Here is a 16,116-nt window from a genome sequence, read left to right on the forward strand (position 1 = left end):
TCTCATCATCCGTCGCTCCAAGGAGAAAAGGCGGAGTTCACTCAACCTATTCTCATAAGGCATGCTCCCCAATCCATGCAACATCCTTATAAATCTCCTCTGCACCCTTTCGATGGCTTCCAATTCCTTCCTGTAGTGAGTCGACAAGACCTGAGCACAGTACTCCAAGTGTGTTCTGCCCAGGGTCCTATAAAGCTGTAACATTACCTCCCGGCTCCCGAATTCAGTCCCACAATTGTTAAAGGCCAATACAGCATTCGCTTTCTCAAACACAGAGTCCGCAGATCTCTCTGATCCTCCACACAGCCAAGAGTCTAACTATGAATTCTATCTGGATATCCTTCCTGTCGTGAGGCGACAAGTCACGCCCAGCACTGTAACTCTAAAACACTCTTCCCCGTAAATATAACACCCTCCCTCTCCAAAACACCTCTTCAACTCCGTCAAACACAACCTTTCCTACACAACTCCCAGTTACATAGAACATAGAATAGTAGAGCACATTACAGACATTTCGCCCACAATGTCGTGTCGACCCTCAAACACTGTGTCCCATATAACTCCTCACCTTAAATTTCTCCATATACATGTCTTGAAGTCTCAAAAACTTCACTGGTGTAGCTGCCTCCACCACCGACTCAGGCAGTGCATTCCACGCACCAACCACTCTCTGAGTGGAAAACCTTTCTCTAATATCCCCCTTGAACTTCCCTCCCGTTACCATAAATCCATGTCTTCGTCTACTGAGCAGTGATGTCATGGGGAAGAGGCACTGGCTGTCCACTCTGTTTATTCCTCTTAATATTCTGTACACCTCTAACATGTCATCTTTCATCCTCCATCTCTCCAAACAGTAAAGCCCTAGCTCCCTTAATCTCTGATCATAGTGCATACTCTCTAAATCAGGCAGCATCCTTGTAATTCTCCTCTGTACCCTTTCCAATGATTTCACATCCCTCCTATAGTGAGGCAACCAGAACTGGACACAGTCCTCCAAGAGTGGCCGTACCAGATATTTATCCAGCTGCATCATTGCCTCGCGACTCCTAAATTCTGTCCCCCACTTATGAAAGCTAACACCCATTAAGCTTTCTTAACTACCCTATCTCCTCTGTACCCTTTACCGTGACACACTGTCTCCACTTCACCACACCCGTCTCCGTCATCCATCCCTCGTTTACAAACAATCCCGTCTCTGTAACCCAGTGACTTTCCTGCACATTGCGCTTTCTCCATCATCCCGTGCGTTCCCTACGCCCCTCCCCGTCTTCGTGATACACTCCAACTGCTAAACACTCCCTATCTACGACACCTCCCCCCAGCTCCGTACTCTCGCCTCTCTCTGTGTCTCAGGCGATTGTGGGGAGTATGAAGGAAAGATGACTTTTAATATTACACCTCCCCCTTTCCACAATATCTTGTGAGCTTCTCCACACTCTGTATGCACAGGCTGGTCATGTAGTTTCACACCACTTGCGTCAGAATCTGCAATTGTAACACCCTTTCCCTGGCGTCCTTTCTCCTCCCCTTCCTTCCTCTTGCCGCAGCACACCAACTGGTCACACCATCTCCTAGAGACACACACACAATTCGACACCACCGGAAAGCCGAAAGGCTTGTTATGGGTGAGTGGGGAGAACGGAGGAGGGAGAGGGTTGCGCACTTTTACTGACTCCAGTCGAGTGTGCTGCGATGGTGCGGGAGTTACTTCACGTGTCTCACCCGGGGAGAGTGTGATGGATTGTTGCGCAGGGAGCGTCACTCTGTGTATGTTTCCAGGCCTGTGTGATGGTGTTGTACGGAGGGTATCTCGCTCTGTCTCTGACTCATCGTTATGGGTCAGTGGATTTCGGTGTTTAAAAAGACTCCGATCAGAGGTAGCGAGCAAGAAAAATGGTAAATCACAAGTTCTGCTCCAAAAGCTGCAATCAGAACGACCTTTCTGTGGCCTCCAGTTATCCCCCCATCCTTCCTCTTCCCTCAGAACACTATTCCTTCTTTATGATTCTTAAATGTGTGAGTGAGCAGCCCCAGGTCCTGGTCCATACCGGTTCCAAGGACATCGGTATAAATAAAGTTGTGGATTTCCAAACTGAGATCAGGGATTTACCAATTAAATTAAAGGACAGGACAACTGCCCGTCCCCGTGAGCCCAGGTACAGGAAGACCCTACAGATTAGCACGTGGCTCAAGTGTCGACGTATGTGAGAGGGTTTCAAAATATGTCATAACTGTGTATTTATTAAAGGAAGGTGGGATCTGTACAAAAGAGATGGAGGACAGTTTGCACATAAACTGGAGGGGAGCTGATTGTTTGTCAGTACTGGGCATGAGAGCTTTCGGGTGAATTGTTGAACACGAGTAGCAGGGGGATGGGATTAGGTGTTCCAGAGCAGATAGCGGAGTTGGTGTGGAGACGGATGTTGTAAAGAACTCAGACAGAGACGGGGATCAAAGGGTTATTTCAAAGCACGAGCTTTAAAGAAAGGCAGCTGAGCTGCTCAGGGCATGAATCCACACACTGAGATATGATATTCCGGCCATGACTGTGACGTGGTTGCAAGAGGAGAAAGCGGAACAGCGCGTAATTTCGGGGTTCCCTATTTTCAGACGTGAGAAAGCGGAAGGATTTACAGGAGAAGGGGTGACATTACTGAGCAGAGAATATGTCACGCAGTGTACAGTCAGAACAGACAAGAGAACTCGACTAGGTGAGGCTTTATCGGTGGAAAAGAGGAATAAGAAATGTATGGCCGTGATCATGCGGCGACATTGCAGTCCAGACAACATTCTGCTGGATTAGGATAAACAAACCTGTAGAAAGATCTCAGACTGTTGCTGAAGTATAAGATTCTAATATCGGGAAATTTCAGCTTTCCACGTGTTAACTGAGTCCCAAATTGCAAAAAGACCAGTGGGAGAGAGTTTGCCAAATTGTTCAGGGAAGATTCCTTAATCAGTTCGGAGAATTCCCAACGAGAGAGGGAGAGAGAGCAATACATCCTCTCCTACTGTGGAATGAGACAAGCCAGGTGTCAGAGGTTTGTGCAAGGGAACGCCTTTAATCTGGTGATCAAATTGCCATTCATTTCAAGGAGGTTATGAAAAGGGATTGGTCCGGTCCTCGGGTTTGGATTCTAAATTGAAGAATGGCGAAATTTACCTCCGATCAGAATGAATCTGGAAAGTGTGGATTTGGCCAAGTTGTTTTTTGTCTGGTAAAGGTGATTTTGGGAATTTGAAACCCAAGCGCAGTGTAATCTCAGTGTAGAATGGAACGACCTATGCAGTGCATAGTGGGAAGTGCTAAAGGAGAGAGGGATTTTAGTGTGCTAAAAGTCTGCCAAAGGACTAACACACGCGTCACCTCAGCAACGACACACCCCTTACCGTGACACCGACACGTCCTTCATCGTGACACTGATACACCGTCACGGCCTACGTCATAATACTGCCGCACACCTCCCCGTCTCTACTGGCTGTCTCCTCGCTGACAAACCTCCATTTCTGCGTAACGAACCAACCTCCTTATCCTTCCGCGCATGCGGCACATAGCCCTCTCCTGCAACCCAGCCCGTTTTCGTTATCACATCCCTCCAATGCACCGCTCCATGCCTCCAGGACCCACTCGACAACACCTCTCCTGCTCTGTCTTCAGAGCGAAGATTGATGAGGGACTGGGAGGGTTAAGGTCTGTTGTCACTCCTCCCTCTTTCCACCCGAATATCGACCTCTCTCTTCTCAAACTCTCCAGTGCTCTGTGCGGTTGATCCGATCATGTGGTTCCACTCCAATTTCCTGCAGTGGCTGTAATCTCATCCCCTCTTCCCTCTTCCCAGCAAAGCGCTGTCCACCCATTCCGGCCTCTGTTTCAACACCTCGCATCCTCTCTCTCTCTCTCTCTCTCTCTCTCTCTCTCTCTCTCTCTCTCTCTCTCTCTCTCTCTCGCTCTCTCTCTCTCTCTCTCTCTCTCTCTCTCTCTCTCTCTCTCTCTCTCTCTCTCTCTCTCTCTCTCTCTCTCTCTCTCTCTCTCTCTCTCTCTCTCTGTCACACACACACACACACACAAACACACCATCTGTCGGAACGCCGAAGTGCTGGCGATGGTGAGAGGGGAGGGAGCTTCGGCATTTTATTTTCTGAAATCCGGTAGCGTGAGCCTAGGTGGAGCAGGGGGAAAGGGGCGGACTGCACAAAATGTCTGATCCCAAGAGGGTAATACGAGAGAGTGTGTACGGAGCTCCCCTCTGTGGCTGAACCCTGGCAGTGTGTGATGAGATGGTGTGGAGGGAGAATTACTCAGTGTCTCACTCCGAGTGTGTGTATGATAGGGCGCTGTGTAGTGAGCTTCATTTATTGACTGACGCCCGGAATGTATTTGGGACGAGAAAGATGGAGCTTCTCTCTGTGTCTGTACACGGGTGTGATTGCACAATGTGGAGAGATCTTCACTGCATGCTGAACCAGGGAATTTTGTACTGGATCGTTGTGGGGGAGGCCTCACTCGGTGTCTGACCCAGTGAGGGAGATGGGATGGTAGGGAGTGAGCCTCTCTCTGAGTCCGAGTCAGAGGGGCAGGTGATTTCGGTGTCTGACTCAGTGAGGGAGATGGGATGGTAGGGAGTGACCCTCCCTCTGAGTCCGAGTCAGAGATTCAGGTGATTTAGGTGTCTGACTCAGTGAGGGAGATGGGATGGTAGGGAGTGACCCTCTGTCTGAGTCCGAGTCAGAGAGTCAGCTGATTTCGGTGTCTGACTCAGCGAGGGAGATGGGATGGTAGGGAGTGACCCTCTCTCTGAGTCCGAAACAGAGAGACAGGTGATTTCGGTGTCTGACTCAGTGAGGGAGATGGGATGGTAGGGATTGACCCTCTCTCTGAGTCCGAGTCAGAGAGTCAGCTGATTTCGGTGTCAGACTCCGTGAGGGAGATGGGATGGTAGGAAGTGACCCTCCCTCTGAGTCCGAGTCAGAGATTCAGGTGATTTAGGTGTCTGACTCAGTGAGGGAGATGGGATGGTAGGGAGTGACCCTCCCCCTGATTCCGAGTCAGAGAGTCAGCTGATTTCGGTGTCTGACAGCGAGGGAGATGGGATGGTAGGGAGTGACCCTCTCTCTGAGTCCGAGTCAGAGATTCAGGTGATTTAGGTGTCTGACTCAGTGAGGGAGATGGGATGGTAGGGAGTGACCCTCTGTCTGAGTCCGAGTCAGAGAGTCAGCTGATTTCGGTGTCTGACTCAGCGAGGGAGATGGGATGGTAGGGAGTGACCCTCTCTCTGAGTCCGAAACAGAGAGACAGGTGATTTCGGTGTCTGACTCAGTGAGGGAGATGGGATGGTAGGGATTGACCCTCTCTCTGAGTCCGAGTCAGAGAGTCAGCTGATTTCGGTGTCAGACTCCGTGAGGGAGATGGGATGGTAGGAAGTGACCCTCCCTCTGAGTCCGAGTCAGAGATTCAGGTGATTTAGGTGTCTGACTCAGTGAGGGAGATGGGATGGTAGGGAGTGACCCTCCCCCTGATTCCGAGTCAGAGAGTCAGCTGATTTCGGTGTCTGACAGCGAGGGAGATGGGATGGTAGGGAGTGACCCTCTCTCTGAGTCCGAGTCAGAGATTCAGGTGATTTCGGTGTCTGACTCAGTGAGGGAGATGGGATGGTAAGGAGAGACCCTCCCCCTGAGTCCGAGTCAGAGAGTCAGCTGATTTCGGTGTCTGACTCAGTGAGGGAGATGGGATGGTAAGGAGTGACCCTCCCTCCGAGTCCGAGTCAGAGAGTCAGCTGATTTCGGTGTCTGACTCAGTGAGGGAGATGGGATGGTAGGGAGTGACCCTCTCTCTGAGTCCGAGTCAGAGAGTCAGCTGATTTCGGTGTCTGACTCAGTGAGGGGGATGGGATGGTAGGGAGTGACCCTCTCTCTGAGTCCGAGTCAGAGATTCAGGTGATTTCGGTGTCTCCAAACAGAGATCAGGAGCCAGGTCAATGCCATTCACACGGCTCTGCGAGTGGCCATGAAAAGCAGCGATTAGAGAAAGAATCTGCGTTTAAACAGCAACTGCTCAGATTCCGGGAATCATTAGCAAGGGCAAATAAATATATGGCCGGTGCAAGAGGAAAGGCCATTACGGGAGTGGGCAGTGTTATTGTGGGGATTGGTGGCTTTCGTTCTTTCAAACTTCAAGGTGAAGCGTTCAGGGTGAGAGAAGGCACAGAACTGTTTATATTTTTCTTTCAATTTAATTATTGTTTCCTTCCTAATAATCGGACCGTTGAAGCAGTAGGCAATGTCTGGCCGGAGCTTTGAAAACTCTTTTTGTCGGACACGGGACGGCAGGCAAATCTCCTGTGTCTCTGAAGACTTCACCTGTGAGAAGTGCATTCGGATGCCGCTTCTAACTCTCGGGGCTAAGGAGCTGGAGTTGGAACTGAATGAAGTCCGGGTCTTTGGGGCAGCTGAGGGGGTGATGAGGAAGGTATATTGGGAAGTAGTTAGACCCACCGTGTAGGACTGTGTAGGACCGTACAGTCAGGAGGCTGAACAGGGTTAAACAGCCAGAAAAGAATATACTTGTGGCCAAATTCCTCTGCAATAGGTGGATTCGGAGAGGCCATTATTCTGCAAAGGTATATCGGGTAATTTGAAGCACAAGTGCCATTTCAACTCCGTCGCCAAAGGAAAGGCCCGGACCGTAAACGGTGGGAAGTGTTGAGGGAGAGGGCGACTTCAGTGTACACTGTTGGGATACACACATTGTGAATACTGAGGAGAGCCGGGGAAACGAGCGAAATGACAGATACGAATTGGGACAGAGATTAACGGTTCCGAGTATATACATTGGGGTCTGTTCCCCGGTTACGGGAAGAGTGTGGGGGTCTTCGGAGAGAATGCAGAAGAAATACACCGGGACGCTGCCTGGAATAGACAGTATAATCTATAAGCAGATAGACCAGACCAACTATGCAATCCACTAGAGCGGTGGAGTCTGTGGGGAGACTGATACAGGTCTGTATCATTACGAGAGAGGGGTAAACGAGGCAACTGGTGTATTAGTCTCGAGATACAGGGAGACCAGACAGACGGTGTATTAGTCTAGAGTGGCGGAGACTGAGGTAAGAGGAGATACAGGTCTATATCATTATGAGATATACAGGGAGACCAGACAGACGGTGTATTCGTCTGGAGCGGTGAAAGGCAGGAGTATGTACAGGCATCGGAGGCAGATGGACATAATGTAGGCCGAAAGGATTTCACTGGAATAGTACAAAATTACAGTCGATGGGCCTGTTCTTTTCCGTGATTTACGTTCACTGCTATTCAGGAGGGGAGAGACTGATTTGAACTCTGAGAGTGTGAAGAGCAGCACTGGATTATATCAGGGAAAATGACGATTAACAATGCTGCAGAACCATTTCTTTCACAGACGACATTGACAGTGAACGACCCACAAGGAGAGACAGATCCGGCTCAAGCATACGGCTAATCTACGTTTTAACAGCGACCCTCATTATCACGGGTATCTGCTGGAGGATTCATGGTGAGTTTAACACCAGCCGGAAAGACCGAACCGCAGAGAATAAAAATTGCCACTGTTACAGCGACACATTCCCAACATTAACCAGAAACACCCTTCACTCTGATACGAAGACACCCCTCAATGCGGTACTGACGGGCCGCTTACAATGACTACGACACATGCCTCACCAACACAGAGCTCAACGTGATACCGACACAGAACTGGCAATCACAGAACCAGAGAACATTACAGCACAGAAACAGGCTTCATGTCCCTTCTTGTCTATGCCGAACCATTTTTACTGCACCGTTCCACTGACCTGAACGTAGATCATATCACTGCATACCCCTCTCATCCATGTACATGTCCGTTCTTTTACATATGTGATAAATGTGAGCCTGCATTCACCAATTCAAATGACAGCTCATTCAACGCTCCCACTCCTCTCTGTGTGAATAAGCCCTCCCCCCAATGTTCGCTTTAAACTTTTCGCCCTTCGCTCTTAAACCATGTCTTCTGTTTTTATTTCTCTCCCCTAAACGATGGAAAATGCCTGCTTGCATTCACTCTTTCTATACCGAAAATAATTTCATATACCTCTATCAAATTTCCCTCAATTTTTTACGCTCTATGGAATAAAGTCCTAACTTATGAAACCTTTCTCTGTAACTCTGTTTCTCAATTCCCGGCAACATTCTTCCAAACCTTCGCTGCACTCTTTCAAACGTATTAATATCTTTCCTCTAACGAGGTAATCAAAACTGCACACAATACTCCATATTCGGTCTCACCAATATTTTATGCGACCTCCCCGTCACATTCCAACTCTTAGATTCAGTATTTTGAAATTCTAAAGGCCAATGTGCCAAAAGCTCCTTTTACGACACTGCCTACCTGTGACGCCACTTTTATTATGTATTATGTATTAGGAATTAGGAATTATGTATCTGTATTCACAGATCCCGCTGATCTACTGCACTCCTCAGTGCCCTACCTTGTATGTTCTACATTAGTTTATCCTTCCAAAGTGCAATACCTCACACCTGTCTGCATTAAACTCCATCTTCCATTTGTCATCTCATTTTCCAGCTGATCCAAATCGCTCGGCAAGTTTGCAAAATCTTGTTCACCTTCTAGTACACCTCCAAACTTTGTATCATCAGAAAATTTGCTTATCCATTTCACCAAATTATCATCCGGATCATTGATATAGATGTCAAATAACAATGGATCCTGCACTGATTCCTGTGGCATACCACTATTCACAGGCCTCCACTCAGGGAAGCAATCCTCCACTACCACACTCTGGCTTCTCTGATTGAGCCAAAGTATAATCCAATTTACTATCTCACCATGTCTACCTAGGGAGTGAATCTTCCTAACTAACCTCCCATGAGGGATCTTGTCAAAGGCTTTACTCCACTGCCTTCCCTTCATCCAGATTCCTGGTAATTTTCTCGAAAAATATTAGAGATTATTAGAGATATTAGAGAAATATTAGAGAATCTATTAGATTCGTTAATTATGATCTACCACGTCAGTTTAATATTAATCTTAATATTCCTCCAATAAGTTACCTGCTACTGACGTCAAACATAACGGCCTATAATTTCCCGGATTACATTTAGAGGATTTTACTTAAACAACGGAGTAAAATGAGCTACCCTCCCATCCTCTGGTACCTCACCCGTAGATACCGACATTTTAAATATATCTGCCAGGGCCCCGGCAATTTCAACACTGCTCTCTTTCAAGGTCCGACGGAGTAATCTGTCAGGTCATGGGGATATATCTACGCTGATTTGCCTCAAGACTTGTTTGGCTTGCAGTCCTCGCATTGAAATAGACACACCACAGAAGATTATTACCACCACACACAACCCTTCTATTTCTGACTTTGCTCGAGCTTTTAGCATCATATATTTTCACCCCCGTTCCACTATCTGCTCTTACACTCTGGTTCCCAAACCCTTGCAAATCCAGTTTAAACATTCCCCAGTAACACTAGCAAACATCCCTGCAAGGATACTGGTAGTTCAGGTGTAAACAGTTTCTCTTGTAGAAGTACCACCTGTCCAGAAGAGGTCCCAAATATCCAAGAATCTGAAACCCTGACCCCTACAACAGGTCCACAACCACGTGTTCATTCTCCAGTGCATCCTACACTTACCTTCACTGGCACGTGGCACAGGAAGCAATCTTGAGATCACTATCCTCGAGGTCCTGCTTTTTAACTTCATACCAAACTCTCGATACTCACACTTCAGGACCTCCTCACTCTTTCTTCCTACGTCATTTGTACCGCTGTGAACCATGACATCTGGCTGCACATCCTCTCACTTCAACATGCTGTGCACGAGCCCAGAGACATCCCTGACCCTGGCACCCGGGAGGAAACAAACCTTCCGGGATTTTCTGACACGACTGCAGAACCTCCTGTCTGTACCTCTGACTATCGAGTCCCCTATCACTATCTCTCTGCTCATCTACCCCCTCCCTTCTGCACTGCAGAACCAGACTCAGTAGCAGAGATCCAGCAGCCACAGCCTGTCATTCCCAGGCAAGTCATTCCCCCCCTTCAACAGTATTCAAACCGGTATACAACTCGCTGAGGGGAATGGCCACAAGGGAACCATCCTCTGTCCGCCCTTTTCCCCGCCCTCGACTGACGATAACCCATTTACTCCTGGCTTGCTTACTATTATCTTTAAACTGCTCATTCTCGGAAATGATCTGGAGGTCATCTAACTCATGCTCCAGTTCCCTAACGCGGTTTATTATGAGATGCAGCTGGATGCACTTCTTGCAGGTGTCGTTGTCACGGAGGTGTCCCTGAAATCCCACATCCGGCAAGAGGAGCATTCCAACATCCTGCCTGGCATTCTCTCTACTCCGAACTAACAAACCTTGCCGCAAACGACATTTGATAAGGTTCCACACGGTAGGCTTATTCAGTAAGACAGTAGACATGAGATCCAGTGAAGTTTGTTCGTGGATTGAGAATTCGTTTGCTTGCAGAAAGCAGAGGGTCGTTGTTGAGGGAGTACCTTTGGCTTGGACGGCTGTGGCTAGTGATGTCCCAGAATGATCGGTTCACGGACTACTGTTTTTCGTGACTTTTATTAACGACCCGGATGTGGGGGTTGGCAAGTTTTCAGATGACGCGAAGGATTGTGGTGTTGTGGATCGTGTGGATGACTATCAGAGGTTGCAGAGATTAGATTAATAGGATGCAGAATTTGGCGGAGAAGTGGCAGATGGAACTCGAACTGGAAAAGTGTGAGCTGATACACTTCGGAAGGACAAACTCCGAGGTTGAGTACAACGTAAATGGCAGGATGCTTGGTAGAGTGGAGGAACAGAGGGATCTGGAGGGGACATGTCCCCAGATCCCTGAAAGTTGCCTCATAGACAGACAGGGTAATTAAGAAAGCTTTTGGGGCGTTCGCTTTCATAAGTCGAGGAACTGAGTTAAAGAGCCGCGATGTAATGATGCAGCTGTATAAAACTCAAGTTAGGCCACACTTGGAGTATTGTGTCCATTTCTGTTCGCCTTACCAGAGGAAGGATGTGGAAGCATTGGAAAGGGTATAGAGGAGATTTAGCAGGATGCTGCCCGGTTTACAGAATATGCAATATGTCCAGCGATTAAGAGAGCTAGGTCTTTACTCGTTAGAGAGAAGGAGGATGAGAGGAGACATGATTGAGGCATACATGATATTAAGAGGAATAGATAGAGTGGACAGCCAACGCCTCTTCCCTGGGTACCACTGCTCAATAGAAGAAGACATGGCTTTAAGGTATGGGGTGGGAATTACAAGGGGTATATCAAAGGAAGGAATTTTACTCAGCGAGTGGTAGGTGCGTGGACTGCACTGCCTGAGTCAGTGGTGGAGGCAGATACACTAGTGAAGATTAAGAGGCTCCTAGACAGGTATAAGGAGGAATTGAAAGTGGGGGAGTGGCTGTGGGAGGCTGTGTTTAAGCCTCGGCACAACGTTCTTGGGGCCGGAGGGCCTGTACTGTAGTGTACTATTCTATGTTTTATGTTCTGTAACATAGACGCAACCTTTAACCGTGATAAAAACACGGTCCTTACCGTAAGAAAATCAAGACTCATTCTGACACTGACACGCCATGCACCATAACATCAACAACACTCTCACCGTAGCACGGTCCCGACCTTCAACGATACACAGATACACTCCTAACCGCAACACTGACACGAACTTCGCCGTGATACACACGTTGCAGTCACACTGACCACAACGTAGCCTTCTCTAATATCGACATGCCCCTGACCGTGATCAGCATGATCCTCTCTGCACTGCACCGTGACAAAGACTCACACGTCACTGTCATACCCCTTGCCGAGACAAGGTCACCCTTCAACATAACACCGATGCACCGCTCACTGAGACCCACACCTCACCCCGACACAGGAACACCCTCACCGCGATACCGAGACCGAAATTCACACTGACACCGAATAGCGCAGCGTGACCCTCTGGCACACACCGTGGCCATGACATGGCTCTCTCACCGTGACACAGACATATCCCTCTCTGTGAGACCAGCACACCCCACACCATGACACAGGTATTACACCCACGGTGACACCACAAGGCCCTGACACCCTGATATTTTCCTCGTCTTGACATCGAGATACACTTCATTGTGAACCGGTACACCTCTCGCCAGGGCACAGAAACACCTATCACAGTGACACCGACACGTCCCTCACAGCAACTCGGACATGCCCCGCACGATACTGACGCAGACCCTCAACATAACGTCAACAAAATCTTCACCGGGACATTGATGTACCCCTCAGCATGACACAGACTCACCCATCAAGGTGGCGCCGACGCCTCTCACTGTGACACCAGCACATCCTTCACTGTGACACCCTTCACCGTGACACTGACACAACATTCTCTGTGACTCGTTCGGTAGCGTGACGCTGACTCACTTGTCACTGTAAACGCTAAACATCCCTCACCATCTCTCTCAGTATCACAGATTCGTCAGTCTATGGAAACCTGCCACCGAAACTACCATGAGTTAAACTCAACCCTTCAATCCAAGCTTTTTGCGCACAACTCTAATCTGTCCGACCTTAAGCAAATGCACAGCGATCTCCGTCACCATTTCTGTGAATTATTGACCAGCAGGAGAGGTGAGGCATCATCCCCCTCTTTCACCCTCTCCCCATCACAGGGCAGGCATGGAGAGAGGAGGCGTCACGCTGTGCTTGACATCGGCAGTGTGTGATAAGACGATGTGGAAGGCGGAACACCTAGATTCTGACACCGGAAGAGAGTGTCAGGACGTTGTGCAGGAAACTTCACTACACGTCTGACCACTGGAATGAGTGTCTGTTCCTGACTCAGAGAGTGTTTGAAGGGACAATGCAGGCGGAAGCTTGACTCCTCGTCTGACCCCGGGGATTTATAAAAGATAGTGTGCACTGAGTTTCACTCCACGTCTAACGCCTGGAATGTGTGATGGGTCCGTGGAGAGAGAGATTCAGTCTGCGTCTGGCCGTGTTAGTGTGTGATCGGACGGTGCAGGGATCTTAAATCTGTGTCTCACCCCGTGTATGTATGATGGGTATGTTGTGTTTGACACAGTGCACATGTGATGAGAAGCTATGGCGGGAATGGGGGATGGGTCAGAGGTTTTATGGGTGGGGTCTTGCGGGTGTCTAACACAGGGAACGGTAACGCACAGGGCACTACTGCTCAGTACAAGGGGACATGGCTTTCAGGTAAAGGGTGGGAAATTCAAAGGGGATATTAGAGGAAGTTTTTTTTTACACAGAGAGTGGTTGGTCCGTGGAATGCACTGCCTGAGTCAGTGGTGGAGACAGATATACTAGTGAAATTTAAGCGACAAATAGACAGGAATATGGAGAAAATGAAGGCAGGGGGATATATGGGAGGAAGGGATTAATTGCCGACACAACATTGTGGGCCGGCCTGTACTGTGCTGTAATATTCTATGTTCTATGTTCTATTCACTCTGTGTCTTGACCCCGGGAGTGTGTGATGGATGGAGTGGAGGGAAATTCACCGGGCCTGATCCTTGTTAATTTACAGTGTGACGTTGCGGAGGGATATTAACACTGTGCCTGACCTCAGGTGTGCGTGATGGGACAGCGTGCAGGGAATTTCCCTCTATGTGTCGCGCCGGGTGTGTGACACGCCTGGTGCGTGTGACGGGGTAGTGTGATGGGAGATTCACTCTTTTTGTCACTGTCCCTTGTCCCTGATTTTCAGAACAAACGTGTTGCAAGGACTGGATCACAAATAAAGACCGGTGTTATTTCGTTTCCACGTTTGAAACATCTTTCCGCAGAGCGATGCAAGAATGTTCAAACCGTGATTCAAGGCTGTTGGAAATCAATTCAAGGGATGAAGCGGTATGTGTCACAGCACGGGAATATCCCACAGTAACACAGGAATCATCACACACTCCCGGGGTCAGAAGGAGAGTGAATTGTCCTCCACACCGTCCCATCACACACACCCGGGGTCAGAAACAGAGTGAATCTCCCTCCACACCGTCCCATCACACACTCCCGGGGTCGGACACAAAGTGAATCTCCCTCCACACAGTCCAATCACACAATCCCGGGGTCAGACACAGAGTGAATCTCCCTCTACACCGTCCCATCACACACGACAGGGGTCAGACTCAGAGTGAATCTCCCTCCACGTCACCCCATCACACACTCCCGGGGTCAGACACGGAATGAATCTCCCTCCACGCCGTCCCATCACACACTCCCGGGGTCAGACACAGAATGAATCTCCCTCCACGACGTCCCATCACACAATTTCCCGGTCAGACACAGAGTGAAGCTCCTTCCAGACAGACCCATCCCAGATTGCTGTTGTAATCAGCTGAGAGAAGCTCCGCACATATTCTTCGATTCTAGACATTAATCAAGTAAACTTTACTTCACAGAGCTTTGTATCCCACAATCTTCTGGACAGCAAACCTGTTTACTGGATTGGAAAGTGCGAAAACGGGTGAGATTATAACTAATCTGTGGGGTGAAAATTGGTTATTGACATAGTCCTGACGGGAGAAAATGGGATTTCTTTACGGAGTGCAGTAGCTTTGTCGTAAAAGGGTGGGGCATTGAGATCTGTTTGTAGTCTGTACGTGGCAGAGGGTAGGGTGGCACAATGGGTACATTTTGGGGCCGACACGCGTCTGTCGGGGAAGGGCACTGCAGTGGGAATATTTCGAAAACTGCCAGGGGGCAGTGGGGAGAGATCAGTGACAGAGATTGTTTTGTATTGTCGCATGTGGTTGAGGACAGCACGGTTCAGTGAGATTATTTTGGAGATCATCGCCGGGCTGTGAGGAGAGGGAGCAACAGTGGGAATAGTTTGGTGAACGACATAGATCTGAGTGGCGAGAGTAGGAAAACTGTATTAGTTTGTGGACCAATACAGGACGATGGAACACACTTGCTTAACGAAATTAGTTTGCGTACTGAGCCAAGGATGTGAGAGAGATGGTGCCGGTGGTATAAGTCTGGAGGCGGACCAGAGGCTATGGGGAGAGCGCGGTGTAGTGGGATATGTCAGGAGACAGACACGAAGCTTTGGGTAGAGGAAGGGGCAACGAGATGAACCTGGAACCACACAGGGCTGAGGGAAGAGTGTGGAACAGTGGGATTCATTTCGGGACAGCCATAGGTCTGTGGGGAAACGGTGGGACCGTGGGGTTTGTTCGGGGTCTGAGACAGATCAGAGAGGGGAGGGTGGGCCTGTTCGATTCGTAGTGGACTGAAAGGGGACTGTGGTGAGCAAGCGGTTCGGTGGGATTAGTTTGGGGGATATGGGGCTGTGGGGAAACTTTGGGTCAGTACGATTAGTTAGGGAACTGTCACAGGATTGTGGGGAGACATTGGGGACGCGGTGTCAGCCTGGGTACTGGCACTGCCGTGGGGGAGAGTGGTTGAATGGGATGAGTTTGGGGACTCACACAGGCAATTAGGAGAGATCGAATTCATGGGATTAGCTTGAGGACGGACTCCGCTTGAGTCCTCCACTGAAGCTGATTTGTCTCTGTTGAAATTGTTTAACCCTCTGGGATAGGAATGTGCACCGGAGTCTCCTGTTCAAGGCGTCCTCCGGAACGCGCGTCTGCAGACAGTGCGGAAGCAGTAACACTTGTGATGGTGACTGGCGATTCATCTGTGAGAGGTCGGCCCCAGTGTTCCCGGATATTCCTGAAAAGATCCAGCGTCTTTGCCAACAGCCAGTGGCGTCGACATGAATCAAGTGACGACCCCCATTTTCTCCTCCTTCTCTCCCCTTCTCTCTCACTCCTAAATCCTATCAAGTTCCCGCCCCAAACTCTCTGCCCTTCCCTCCTACTCCATTTCCTCTTGTTGCAACCACATTCTCCCCACCAGACAACGACAAATCCCTCTCGCCGTCTATCCCCTTCTTTCTCGCCATTCCCACGTCCCGCTATTCCCAACTCCCTCTACATTTCTCTCTACCACCTCACTTCCCCTTATTTCCTCGAACTTTCTCCGCTCGCTCTTTCTCTTCTCCCTCTGCACACCTCTTACACCTCTCTCC

General features: G+C 49.1%; 1 protein-coding gene across 1 annotated transcript; it reads left to right on the top strand.

Moving 5' to 3' along the window:
* The first annotated feature begins 1,550 nt into the window (after positions 1-1,550).
* LOC132389530 (oxidized low-density lipoprotein receptor 1-like) lies at positions 1,551-15,805 on the top strand. The gene is made up of 6 exons (XM_059962004.1): positions 1,551-1,625; positions 7,415-7,528; positions 12,522-12,686; positions 13,789-13,931; positions 14,480-14,544; positions 15,625-15,805. The coding sequence occupies exons 1-6, from the start codon at positions 1,622-1,624 to the stop codon at positions 15,803-15,805; spliced, it is 672 nt and encodes a 223-aa protein (XP_059817987.1). The 5' UTR covers positions 1,551-1,621.
* Positions 15,806-16,116: the final 311 nt, after the last annotated feature.

The sequence above is a fragment of the Hypanus sabinus genome, unplaced genomic scaffold (genome assembly GCF_030144855.1).
Source record: "Hypanus sabinus isolate sHypSab1 unplaced genomic scaffold, sHypSab1.hap1 scaffold_591, whole genome shotgun sequence".
In the NCBI taxonomy this organism is placed as follows: Eukaryota; Metazoa; Chordata; class Chondrichthyes; order Myliobatiformes; family Dasyatidae; genus Hypanus; species Hypanus sabinus.

What these genes read in the sequence shown, in the direction of transcription:
- LOC132389530 (XM_059962004.1), top strand. An exon ending in TATCTGCTGGAGGATTCATG is followed by an intron (nt 7,529 to 12,521) that starts GTGAGTTTAACA and finishes CATCTCTCTCAG; the next exon opens with TATCACAGATTCGTCAGTCT. An exon ending in TCAATTCAAGGGATGAAGCG is followed by an intron (nt 13,932 to 14,479) that starts GTATGTGTCACA and finishes TTTACTTCACAG; the next exon opens with AGCTTTGTATCCCACAATCT.